The 13,886-nt window shown below is 40.2% G+C and overlaps 1 protein-coding gene across 3 annotated transcripts in view; it reads left to right on the forward strand.

Annotated features, from left to right (window-relative positions):
* The first annotated feature begins 2 nt into the window (after nucleotides 1–2).
* The window catches only part of SLC38A6 (solute carrier family 38 member 6), a 43,764-nt gene continuing 29,880 nt past the window's right edge, over nucleotides 3–13,886 (forward strand). For 2 of the 3 annotated variants that reach the window (XM_082059279.1, XM_082059277.1), the window contains exons 1-5: nucleotides 3–141; nucleotides 816–937; nucleotides 1,665–1,738; nucleotides 6,074–6,126; nucleotides 8,962–9,001. In XM_082059279.1, coding sequence (XP_081915405.1) covers nucleotides 13–141; nucleotides 816–937; nucleotides 1,665–1,738; nucleotides 6,074–6,126; nucleotides 8,962–9,001 — 418 coding nt within the window. In that variant the 5' untranslated portion in view covers nucleotides 3–12. The remainder of the gene's footprint in view (nucleotides 142–815; nucleotides 938–1,664; nucleotides 1,739–6,073; nucleotides 6,127–8,961; nucleotides 9,002–13,886) is intronic. The other variant, XM_082059278.1, reaches the window with a different exon arrangement.

Raw genomic sequence — 13,886 nt, forward strand, 5'->3', positions numbered from 1 at the left:
GCTGGCGCGGCCATGGAGCGGGGCCCGGGGCAGCGGGGCTGGTACCTGTCTGCCCGCTGGCAGCGGGACGAGGAGGCGGACGAGGACGGGGAGTCCGCCCCGCTGCTGCTGCCGCCGCCATCGCCTGCGGGCTCCGTGCGTGTGAGGGGGCGACTCGGCGGTGGGGAGGGGACGGGACGGGACGGGACGGGAGGGGAGCGCCCTGAGGGGGTTGCCCGGGCCCGCTCCGCCGGGGGCGGCGGGACTGGCCGGGTTTGCGTTCCGCCCTTCCCCTGGGCGCTGCGGCTGTCAGGGCGCGCTCGGTGTTGCGGGGCGGCGGGAGGAGCGCGGACCGCGCCGGGGAGCGGGACCTCGTGTCGAGTGGAGCTCGGCGGGGCGGGACGGGGGCCCCGGGGCTGACACCTGGCGAGGGGAGCGGGCGGGACCGGGGCCTGTGAGCTGAACGGCTGGTCCTGGAGCTTCTTGTGGGTGCGGGTGATGCTGTGAGTGCCCCGGGCTGGGACGCGCTGCCGGTTGCGCTGCCCCCCGCAGGGATAAACGTGCCTTTAAACATCACTTTAAATATTGCTCTTGCTGCACGACTTTTGCACTCTGGCATCACCGTACTCGAAGTAGTGGTCTTGAGATCCTCCTGGGATGGCATCGTGCTATTTATACTGCGTGCTCGTACAAAAGAGATTTTGTGGATTAGATTAGGGAAGGAAAAATTGACTCTTTCCCCATCCCTCCTATTTCCTTCCCCCCCTTAAATTTCTTCCTATAAAAGACCAAAACCCCTCTCTCACTAATCAAACTTTGTTTTGCCTTTTTCACAGGATTCTCCAAGTCGTGGCTCCTCCTTTGGTTTCTCAGTGTTTAATTTAATGAATGCGATCATGGGAAGTGGGATACTTGGCTTATCTTATGCTATGGCCAACACAGGGATCATGGGATTTAGGTAAGATTTTGGGTTTTACGTACGCTTATTTTTAAACTCAGCTTGTAGTCTTAAATGGAACAAAACTCGATTACTAAGACTCCTGTGCAAAAACCAAGGAAGAAATAAATAGCGTGTATTTTTCAGCATTGTTGAATAATATCTTCCTTCTTTGGTTTAGTCATTCAAATCTGGCCTAACGTAAGTACTGCCCAGACGTTGCATTAAATTGCCACATGGTGGCAATTTCTTGGCCATTACTCCTAATAGATGGATATTTATGATTTAAAGCTGCTGTCTTCTTTAGTCCCAGAAATGGGCCTTCTGGAGTAGGATGGCTGCGTATCTGAAAACTGTGTATCAGTTTGTGCTTTTGTTTGCACTTCTGCTTGTTGTACATAATAACCTACGGATAATGGGGCCGAGGTTGCCAGAATTGTCACTTTTATCATTTCCTAAGCATTAGATTCACTTCATTAGAAGATACATATTTGTTTGTGTAAAGACACTGATGCTTATTGTAATTAATATATTCAATACCCTGTCAGGTATGTGATGTGCTTTGGTGGACGATATAGGCAGCTTTGCAAGTATTGGGAAGGTCAGAGACCATATGAACCATAGTCAGCAGACATGAGCCATAAAATGAGGAAATCCTGTCTTGTGCTAGCTTACTTCTTGCAAAAGCAGCATTCTTAAAGATAGAAAGTGCATTGTACTGATTATTTTGCTTTGTTTTTTTTTTTAGTATCTTGCTGCTGATTGTTGCCAGCCTTGCTTCTTACTCTGTGTTTCTTCTGCTCAGTATGTGCACTCAGACTGGTAAGTGCAAAGGATTTATCTTAACAGTGGTCTCTGAAATACTATATCACAAAGACGTGATGCAGTATAATTATTATAATTAACAGCATGTTAACAGCTAGTTGTGTCTAATTCCCTGGTGTTGAAATAGTTAATGTTTTTAATGATTGCTATTTGCCGCTTAAAAATACAAATTTGAAACTTCTTATGAAAAGTCAATGCCAGATTGACTGGTTTCTTGATTTTCAGTTCTGTTTTGTTTCCAAATGCCTCTTTCATCTTTCCAAAAAGATAGATCCTATATTTCTGCAGCAAAATTATTTTGGTGCTGGCTGGACCACACTACTTGAGTGTGAACTGTTGCTTTCAGCGAAGGCAGTAAAATAGCAGACTTTTGTTCTTCTACTCATGGTATCTATTTTGTTTCTGGTTTGAAGCTGATACCTTTCAGGTTTTGTAATCATATTGGATAATGGAATTCTCATGGCACTTTATAGATGCAGGTTTTTACAGCATTTTTGATACTGTGCAAAAACTCACACCGCGCTCCTTAGAAATCACACTGCTTTATGAATATTCAAACAGCAGATTCCAATATCTGCAATATAATCTGCTAACGTTTCAATTCTTCCCGCTTTTAATTGTTACTGAAGCAATTCACTAGCTCTTTGAGCTCTTGCACACAAAGATCACGTTGTAGCAGGAAGTCTCCATTTCTTTCGGTCACCTGGTTATTGTTTCCCTCTCATCTGTTTCCCTCTTTTCAAAGGTGGTGGGAGAAAACTTCCGTGCTTCTTCTCACTGGCTTTGTTTTCCGTAGCTGGCTTTGGTCTCTCAGATGATTGCTTCCTGATTCTTCTTAGATCCGCTGCTCCTGTCTTCACCTGTTGAGTGATCTTCTTCATACATTCTTAAAAAAAATATCCTTCAGAGGTAGGGTTGCTTTTATGGTTGGTATTGCTGGCTGCTTGGTGATTCTTTGTTCATTTTTTTTGTTCCGTTGGAGCTCTGTTTGCTAGAAAGGAATCAGACTCTGAAATAAGTAGCTAGAAAGAGAGAGAAGCAAAAAAGAGAAAAAGAGTGGGGGGAATTGAGTTGTTTTTTTAGGATCTTTCTTTACCTCTTATTTGAGGGTGAAAAGTTCTGTGTTGTATAGGCATTAAGTGGTATTACGTTGTTGTTGTCTAGCAATAATAATTAAAGAGATCCTTTAAAGAACTAATATTGAGAGGGAAAAAATAAGGATGTAAGCTTTTTCAAGTAAGAAAATTTCCATGTTATGAACTGAGAGACCTAAGATACAGGAATGGTTTAATTCCTCAGTTGTTGTCCAAAGGCAACATTCCACCTCTAGAAAGCATTTTTTAAATACACACAACGGAAAGCGAGGAATACTGCAGAAATGACAGGGTGCAGTATTTCTGTTGTTTGAAACTAGCACTTTACAGTTAATAATCAGTTATAACCTAAAGCTGACAGATAATAGTAGCACCAGAACTATGTCTAGATAAGTTTGCTGGATTTATGGCCTTTCTGTGTTTTAGGGGAGGTTTGTTGGTTGGGGTTTTGTTGTTGATTTCTTGTGGGCTTTGTTTGGTGTGTGGTTTGTTTGTTTCTATTTTGTTAGTAAGTTTGAGCAGTTTTATCTCTGATTCATTCCGAGTTTTTCCTTGGAACGTTGTCTTTAAAAAGTGAAAAATGTGACCTGTTGCACCTTGACAGAGTAAAATCCACATATGTGTTTGCTTCCAAACTAGATAATTGAACATTTTTCTGTGTAAAGCCTACATGCATTTGTGAACAATGTTATAGTATAAACCTTAATCCATGGCGAGGAATTTGAAAGAAATTTGAGTAGTTTTGTGTTAAAGAATGAGCTAGAAAAAATTTAGAGAGTGAAGAAAAAACCCCTTTGAATGTATTTGTAAACTATTCTTTCAGGTATTCAAATTATCAAAGTAATTCTTGGGAAGAGTTGACCTATAAAATACCTTCTGGAAAGGAAGCGTTGATACTAACTCCATTTTAAACAGAAACCAGGATTTATTAAGCACAGGCATTTTAGTTGCATTTTAAAAACAAAGCAGTGTCTTTAATTGTTAAATTACATTGGTCTATACTTTGACAAAATCAAATTATTTGTGTGGACTGACAGGCTTAGCAAAAAAATAAAGTTGCCAAGCATCAAGGGTTAGATTTGGATTAGTTCAGTCAATGTTTTCTCCTGGTGTTAATTCGGTAGGACCTACGTTGTTTTGGGGTTTGGGCTCACAAAGGCTGAGCTTACTCTGTAAAGCGGAGGAATTGGGAATGGAAGTGGGATGTACTTTGAAGTTTTGTGGCTTTTTTTCGTTTCATTTTATGAGTTACTCTTGAGTATTGTACTGTATTTGCCAATTTCACTTTGCATTCTAATGGGTGATTTCTGTTTCATGTTAATAAAATAACAGAAATCAAGCCAATCAGGCAGAACTTGTTTATCTTTAGAGCAGTTGTGCTTAATATTTTGTTCCATATATGCTTGAAATTACAAAAGTAATGTGAAGTATTAGGGCTTCCCAGTGTTCACAGGACTAAATTGATTACAGAAACAGAGTTACTGTAGAAAATATCCCAGGGTTTTATATTGCTGCTTTGGAATGGGGTGGAAAATGTTGTTCTCTTTTTGTTGGTAACTCCTCATACGTATGTGCTGTGTGTTCGTTCCCGTGTGGCAAAAACAACTCACTCCTAAATATGTTTAACATTTTACTGCTTTCTTGATGCCATTGGAGATGGCCTTCTAAAACGCTATTTTTTTTTCATGTGATCAACAACTTCGTAAGAATAAATTAAGAAAAATACAGGATAAAATCTAATCAGACATACTTCTTGTTTAATGATACCTTGTATATATTATTACTTGAATCAGTGTTCACAGGGGATTAGCCCAGGTTTATGCTGAGAGCTGCCTCTGGCTCACTGAATTTTGTTATTTCATTTATTGTTACGGTGCATTGGTGTTGATAGTAGAGCCGAATGTGAAACATCACCCTTGGGAAAAAAATCATATGAGAAAAATAATGAAGTTTTGGGGTGTGGTGTTGTTGTGGTTTTGGGGTTATTTTTTTTGTGTTTGGTTGGGTTTTTGGTTTTGTTTTTATTTCCCTTCCCTTTTGGAGCCCAAATCTGCTCGTGTGCAGAACTCCAGAGAAATTCAAGCAGTTGGTGGCCTGAGGCCCCGGTGCCACCATCTGATCCCCTGAACCGCCTGTGTCCCCCGTCTCATGTGTCAGTCACTTCGGTGGGACTTTGCTCAGGTGTGAAGCTCAAATTGCAGGGCCGGACCCTAAATTGAGACACGACAGGTGTGGAAGCCGTTGTGTCCCACGTAGGGCCGAGGAAGGGAAAGGAACGGTATGGCAACAAAATTACGTGGGGTTGAGATTAGTTTTACATTTGAGGCATTTGTAGCTGCCGACTTTTTTATTATATACTGGGAAAGCGAGTAGTAGTTCTCAAACTTTCATCTACTTAGTATCGCTTGAGTTTTTAATAACAAAATACAGAGCAACAATGAAAAAAAAGGCTTTATTATGATTTCCTTCCTTTTGAGAAGGGATTGGTTTGAGTTCCCAGCAATATTAGGAATGAATTTCAGCGAAAACTCAACAAAAGCGTCCAGGAAACCACAGGCTGTTTTAATGGAATTATGTAAGGCAGGTGCAGGCAAGGGCAGGATTTTTTTTTGTGATTTGGTTTTGTTTTGGTGTGTTTTGTTTTGCTTTTTTAATAATAGATTTCAACCAGGGAAGGCGTTTACCTTCAGGTCTCTTAAAAATAAACAGCACCAAGTTTTTAAAAGATGGTGATTGATGTTTATATTTGTAGAAAGATAAAAATGGATCCTCTGCTTTCATTTTGAAAAGTGTGCCCTTTTAACAAATAAAATTAGATATAAGCTGTTCCCATATTTAATTTGAGAATTCTTGACCTGCAGTATCACTTACAAAAATCTTTGGGAGGAGGCAATTTGCCATTAAAGTTTGGTTGGGGTTTTGTGTGTGTGTGTGTGTGTTGTGTTTTTTATTTTGGTGTTTGGTTTTGTTTGTTTGTTGTGGTTTTATATATATATATTTAATATTAGTATTTTTACTGTTAAATTGAGGTTCTGTGAATGGTTAAGCATATAGCTGTGTTTTGTAGCAGGACTATAGGTGTATATAAAACCTATTTTATACATAAAAAATACTATAAAGTGCTCTCTTAATTCTGCCCTGCATTATGTTCATTTAAAAAGGGGGAAAAGGCCAAGCTGGAGCTTTCAAGTGATTTTTGAAGTTAGAAATATTTTAGCTTTGTTTTCTTTACTAACAGCTGTCACTTCTTACGAAGACCTTGGCCTATTTGCTTTTGGATCAACTGGAAAGGTGAGTATTTATTTTTAGCTGTGTATTTTTCTTCTTGGTCTCATGCTTGTGATGATAAAACTGTTCTTTGCATAGTAAAGAGATATAAATAAAAGATGTAATTACTGACATCCTAGTGTACTTTTCCCTGCATTTCAGTTATTGTGTCTGGTCTACAGAAGCCCAGACTTTAGTTAACTGTAAAATACACATTCCTTAAATGCAAGATTTTGTGCCGCTTTCATGTCAGTTTGTTCATTTTTAGTTGTATGTACAAATATTTGCTCGCTGGCACAGGTTTGTTACAGCCCCATGGTACCTCTGCCGTAAGCTGTTAAGAGCCAGGTAAGTGATTTACTGTTGATGTTCTGGGGTTTAATAGAGATCTCAGATAAGTGTTTTCTTTTCATGTAGTTTCCACAACAGGAACAAAAAAGAGCACATTTAATGCCTGTTAATTTTCTTCTTTTGTTTAATAAACTCTTCAGGTGAGTGTGTCTTACTTTGTATTTTATCTCATGATTAAAAACAAACGAAACAAACCAGCAAACTAACCATTTTTGGTATGAGAGTAATCAGCATGTAAGCCATGTTTTTTTTAGTAGCGTGCACTGAATCCATTTATCCTGGTAGATAATGTTGTCCCGTAGTACTGACTGCACAGGGGATACTACTAGTGGATACTGCACATTTAATGTTATGACTTCTATGCTCTGTGTTTCAGTTAAATGATACTAAAAGGGAATTTTGCCACATAAACTGTGATTTTAGTAGTTTACCAAAACAATGTATTTTAACAAAAACTCAGTTCTTAACAGACCAGAGTCTAATTTCTTCTGTTTTAATATAACAGAGAATTGGATCTGAGCTATTAGGTGTTTTTAAGACTTCCATTAGCATTAACAAGCAGATACGAGTGTTGTCTGTGAGGATCCATATTTATCGATCACAGATAAGAATTGATCAACCTCAAGAGATAATAAATCTTGATATTAGCAAGGAATGAAGTAAAATCATTTTTTATAGGAGCTGTTCTGTACACTTTAACCAGGAGCCATTATGTGCAGAAGTCATAGAAATGTAGAGCTTAAGGATATATTAAAATATGACTGATTCTGAAGCAGCTAAACATACATAAACGATTCTTGGTGGATGTTTGTCTAATCTGTTATTTAAAAGTTTAAATAAAGGATATTTCACAGCTTCACTATGTAATCAGCATCAGTTGTTTTTTTTTCCTAATTTTCAGTTTAAATAATCTGTAATATTTTTAGGTTGTGAAGCTGTTGTTTTGATTAATTTTTTTTCTTGAAGTATCCTTGATATTTATGCCTCTCTTAAAACTTCCCTGCCCAACAGAACCTGGTTGGCTGACTGAGAGTCAGACAGTGACAAGAAATGTAATTACTACCTGTATTTTAGATAGAACGCGGCTGGTATTAAATCCCCAAACAAGATTTGTTGTTTCTGGGGGTGTTTCATGCTGCCAGTTGTGTCACCCTGAGACTGTTTTCTCTATTTGCAATCTAATAACTCCAAGTCATATATTTGGGGCCTAGTGCATTGCTTTTAACCGATCTTATTGTTCTGTAGACTTTTCGAGTTTAGCCCAACCATTCTGAATTCTAATCCCATCCCTGAACTCTCATCACCTTAGTCAGGCACAGGTGTGGGGTTTTTTCTTTCCTTTTCTCTTTAAAGTAGTAATTTTCCTTCAGCCAAGTCGTTTGCTAACAATACAGGCAAACCTTGCTTGAACTGGCCACTTAGGTTGACAGCAAACTGATGGTAAATGCTCTTGAAGCAGAGCAGTTATTCAACCTTATTTATGATTTCCTGTCAAAAATATCTCTCAGATTTGTGAGGATGGAGATTTCTTGCTATTGGAAGATTGCTGAATCCCCCTTTCCAAAGGCGTGAAGTGTTTCTTTCCATCTCTGGCAAATTACAACATACCATACTTTTGTTTTTTTTTTTCCTTTGACTGACTTTGAATTTGTTTAAAATCCAATATTATTTTCTATCTGATCAACTGAAAAAATGGCAACTCTGCTTTCAGATTTTATTCAAAAATACAAATTTGTTTTTCTTCTCATAACCGTGGCTTAATTTTCTTCAAGTCAACTTGATGGTATTGCTCATATAGGAAGGTCCTGCTACATCAGGAAGAGCAGTGGGTGAAAACAACCCTGTAGTATTCTAGATGATCACACTATTTTAGAACTGAACTGCGAAGAAAACACTTGGAAAACTTCAGGCATTCTTAGTTTCTTTTCAGTTAGAAGTTAATTCTTTGTATTTGGACAAGTATTTTAATGGCCTGTGATCATTTCTACTTCCATATCAGTCCAGTATGAGTAATCATAAATGCTGAAGAAAAATAAATGTCAATCTAGTTTAGCAGTTTAAAAGAATAATGATATGCCAGTTAAAAACATTCAGGTTTTTGGAGTGAGGAAGTAGCTTGTACAAATCTCTGCAGTCTCTCTGTTCAGAAGTGAATGATCATTTCATTTGTACTCACCTAATGTCAATTAGAATGCGCTTACGTGTTTCCAGTGATTTAAAAGCCTCATCTGCTGCAGAACAGGCTTCACCCCAACTTCTCTCGTTGTGTCATCTCGGGATGAAGACGTGGTATTTTCAGGGAAATTTTCTGCTTTTGTATTCATTTTAGATTGCGTTGCTTGCCATGTGTTACACTCTTCACTAAAGAGAAGATGTCCATCCTTTCAGTACTCGTTATCGCTTCTACATCTGGTCTGTTTAAGATAATACATATGTGTTTTACGACTGCTATAGGCATATGATTTCAGTTATCCTTACCCTTTCTAAAGAAATAAATTTTTTTTATAGGTCCTTGTTGCAACTACAATAATTATCCAGAATATTGGAGGTAAGAAACTTCATATGCTCAATATTAACTGAGCGGGGTATAACCTCTGCAGTCTACAAAGCTCCACAAACACCAAAGGCAATGATTAGATGAAAGTGTTCTTAAGAGACTGATTAAAAGGGCAGAAAACTTGAAGAAAAGCTGTATGTGATCTTACTAAGGGGAAGTGCTGTAGTTCTGGGGCAGATGGGGGCACTTCGGGGGTTGGGTTTTATCTCTAATGCAGCATCATAGAACATGGGGCAGGTCAATTATAGCTGGCGTTGCTAATTGGGAGGGGCTGAAGAAGCATAATCGCCGCCGTTCTGTACATTTGCATCTGGTAGCTACATTTTTATCGTATCACGTGTTTTGGTTTTTGCTGTTGGAACTTGCTTATGCATTTGAGTGACTTGTGTAACAACTGAATGTTTACTTGGCAATGTATGTTCTTGATTAGTGGTAGCCTTTTTTTTTTTTTTTTGTTAGTTCAATACCTTGTTTAGTTTAGTTTGCTGGATTTCATCATGTGGGCTGGTAATCTGTGTTGTTATACGCTTGCCTGTCCACCTACCTTCTTCATATTTTACCTTCCTTGGTGCATGACATAATAAAATAACACTAGCTCTCTTCATATTAAAATAATTAAACTCTAACAGGTATATTCACATACTTGACAGTGACTAAGTAGTAATGCCCTTGGAAATGAATTGTCTGAAAGCAGACAGTGTTTAACAGAACAATTTTAATTTTTTCGGCTATAAATGTTTTGGATGCTTTCTTTTCAGTGATGTAACTGGATGAGATTTCCCTCCTCGCTGACCCCCTACTCCCAGGAATATACATACATTCCCATACATTCACAGAAGGAAACAGTATTACAGTGCTTTTCTTCTTTCCTTTAGGTTTACCTGTCGAGTCCAGACAATTCGGTGATAGCTGTTTTTTGTCACCTAGAACTAGATCAAGTAACAGCTTTTATGATAAAATTGGAATATTTTTGTTATACTAGAAGCTCCAATAGTAAAAACTACTTAACTGAAACAGCTATAAAACCTGAAGCATTAATTTCAGGCAGGAGTGATCATATTAATTGCAAGATGAAAGATTATTTATTCATACAGGTTTTAGAGGATGTTCTATAGCAGTGAACAATTATTATAGTTTCCTGTTTGGACCTCGAAATACGCGGTGCTAGAGGAGGGATACACAGCGCAGGTTCTGGAGACTCTGTGATCATGTACAAGACTCTGTGGTCAAAGGAAACATGACTCTCATTTCTTCCTCATAGCAGTTAATGACCTTCTCTGTGTAATTTTTAATAAAATTCAGCTCAGTAACTCTAAAACTCCAGACTAGTGCATGCTGAGTATTCTCACTCTGTCTTCTACAGTGGACTTCTCTACCAACAAGTTGGGCCTGCTTTAACAACCAGTGTTTTTGCGTTTAACTTGTTAAGAAGTAGGTTTTTGCGAGGTGAAATTCTTCTTTTAAATATTTTTATTCATTTCGATGGATGCTTTCAAAACCCTGTTTTGGTTCTTTTGGTTCCAAGGGCATTATCTTTCATGTAAAAGAATGGTAGTAGTTTGTGCAGCCGGTGTGTTTGCTCGCAAAGATCACAGTGCACTGGAAAGAGCAAGCTCATGTTCCTTTTCTGGATCAGGTAGTGTTAATAGTGCCCAAATCTGCCCCAAACTATGGAGAAAGGTTGTCGAGGGTTTAGATTGCGGGGTGACAATAAAACCCTGGCAGATGTATTGTTAACCTCCTCTTCCCCTTCCCACTAAGAACAGGCAATCGGGAGGGAAAGAAGGACAGAGAGAGAAGAGTTGGAAAAATTAAAAATGTTTTACTAATGCTACTAGTAAGGATAGAGAAAATAATACAAAATATACAAAACCAATCTTGAAAGTCTCAGCAACTGCAGAGCTTGCACCCAAAGTCCTGGATTGGACTCTGCAGCCAACTGGAGCTGGATTCAGTCTCTCACTGGCCTCAGTTCCCAGGGATGACTAGCAAGGTCCTCTCCTAATGTCGGCCATAAGCAAAAGGGAAAAGAAGGCAAAAGGAAAAGGGACGAGATCCTCGTGATCTCCCACTTTTATATGAAGTATTCACGTGAATGGAATGTTATACACAGTTGGTCAGTTTCTTGGTCACTTGTTTCTCATTGTCCCTCTCGTGAGATGTCCATCCATGATTATCAATAACTTTGCATTCCATTGCTATGTTTCCTGGTTCTCCAGGAAAACGCAGCTCATATGAAGGCTTTAGCTGACAGGCAAATTCACTAACAGAGAAACTTGTTTTTTTAACAAAATCAGGACAAAGGTGATCTGTGGAAACAGGAGTTGCAAGTTGGGCCTCCTTGGCACCTTCGCCCATCCAGGAGATGTGTGGAGCTGTCACAGCCTCAGTATTTGTTTCTGTTTGGGAGCAAAGCTCCCAGCTGCGTTATTTCTCTCCCGAACAACTGCCTTTGGCAGAGTCCTACGATGCTGTAGTCCAAGTCAGCACCGCAGCTCTGTGTCAGGAGCTGTCTTTGAAGATGACAATACTGCAGGCTAACCGGCTCTTAAATAAAAATAAAATAAAAAGGAGGGTTGGAGAGTTCTCTTCAGCTCTCTCTGAGCCTTAACTCTTGAAGAAATGCATAGGAAGAATGGAAATTTTCTTCCCTTCCTGGTCCATCTACAGATTTTAAATGAGAGTGGTGAAACTGTGGAGCATAGTTAGGGGCCATGCTGGAATTAAGTGTAAAACTTACCCTTTCCCCTTCCTGCGCTCGGGTAGGTGTTCCCTTACTTTGTTTTTCCGTCCCTTTGAAGGAAGCAGCAGCCCCGTGCCTGTTGGGCAGACATCCAGCCTCTATCCACATCTTTAATTTCAGAATAAAGGCTAGAAATAGAATTGTTTTCTGTTACCCCTTCCATCATCAGACCTGGGCTCATTGCATCATACGGTATCTGTTTCAGAAATGATGGGAGAGCATGAGATAATGAATGATGGTTTGTGATTAAAATAAGCAGCTCTACTAGTGTTATTGTCACAACCAGCATCTAGTCTGGGCTCTTTAAAAGTATGGTCTGATCGCTTCTAAAAATAATTTAAGCGCAGAAGTGATTTACATTCATTTGTGGTGGAGAGAGGTTTTTAGTAATCATTTCAATATAGTTATGCTTTCCAATTTGTCATCCACGCTTTTTTAAAAAGAGAGCTTAAAGTGTAAATTTGAATTTGACATCCTAGTTCCATGCACTTACGGATTTGTGTAGGTAGGGGAGTTGATTTTTCTACTAGCGGATATCCAAGGAAAATATAAAAGATTTTTCTACAGTTATAGGAAAGCAAATTTGGGCTAAATCTTGAAGCACCTCTGTTATTTGTGAAAGAGGCTTAAAAAATTGATTTTGAGTACATTGCTTGGAATTTTCTCTCTTGACAGTATTGATCAACTTTCCGTCAGCTTTTTAATCATCTGCTGGAACACTTGGTTAATCCAAATAACACAAGTACCAAAATCCACTTAAATACCGAGGGTTAACTGAGGATGCATCAGGATGATGCGTTAACTTTGCAATACCAAATGTTAATTGAGGTCACGTTGAAAAATACTGTGACTTACAGACTTTATGGAACGTGTACAAATTCTGAGCTTAGAGTGGTTAACTTTGGGAAGACTTGCTTGGCTTTCTTTATATCAGTATGTCTTTGTTCTTGCTATCTAGGTATTTGTTAAAACAGCGAAACCAAAAGGTTGAATGGGATGGCCGGAGCTATTCATTTTTTACGTTGTTCTATTTGTCAGCATTTTGGCCTGATCCAGCAACTGTTTGATCTAAATAACTAGTGATTAGTTAATGGGAACCGCCTTGTTCTTGGAAGAGCCCGTTAGTGCGGGCTGCAGGGCGGACACCAGAAGGGAAGCTGTGGAATTGCGTCCTGCCAGGCTGTTATTTTGTTCATCCATTCCTCCCGACCCTTCCCTTTCACCCCACGTCTTTGAAGTGGAGCGATCTTCCAAATGTCCGTTCCTCGCTGCCACGCAGAAGAGGATCTTGAAGGATTTCGGATCTCGCCATGTGCCCGCCAAGATCGGAGAGGGTCCTGGGGGAGGTCGGATGCCTGGAGGTGTATGAGGACTGAGGGAGGCCACTGTGGAAAATGCAAAGTTCCGTGGCTCCGCTGGCTCTTTGTGATCCTTCCCAGGAGCGACCGGAGTTGGCCGGAGTCCCCGCTATTGTTTCCACCACGTTGTGCTTCTAGGAAGTGATGGATGAGGCGCAGAGGGCCCAAGCCGTGGCTCGGCGTGACACAACCCTTCCCCCTCTCCTGCCGGGGCTGTTCCGCCCGCTTCCGAGATGTTTTCTGCAGCAGGGAAGGAAAACGGGAGTTTCTCCTCCTGGAACTGTCCTCCCTGCGGATGTGACTGCAACGTGTGTCCGAGAGAAAACCGGTAGGAACCTCAAAGCACATGTAGCGACGTTAGAGAAGGAATTATTTGAGCGAGGCTGGTGGAAAAACGGAGACAAACACAATGAAGTGTTGCACAAGAGCAGCTCTCGGGCTGTTGCCAACACTAACAAACGCTCAGCGTTGAGGTCTAGTGGGAGGCGTGCGGAGAGTCCTACAGCGGGTTTCTGTGGGCCGGCGCTGGTACCAGCTGCAGGTCGGTGCTGCAGGGGGGTATGGCTGGTCCCAGGGGCCCTGGGAGCTGCGATACACAGAAACGTAAATCGAAACTGCCGAGAACATGAGTTTAATTATTTAAAATTTATTAGCAGTGGGATTAAGTGCAACAGTAGAACCTGCACTACAGCCGTGTAGCGTAGGTGGTCTGTGCGAGGAGTTTTTTGCAACAGACTTTTATTTTTTTCAATTTCTTCCAATAGGCTGAGATACA

The sequence above is a fragment of the Streptopelia decaocto genome, assembly GCF_964273445.1.
Source record: "Streptopelia decaocto genome assembly, chromosome: 7".
NCBI lineage: Eukaryota > Metazoa > Chordata > Aves > Columbiformes > Columbidae > Streptopelia > Streptopelia decaocto.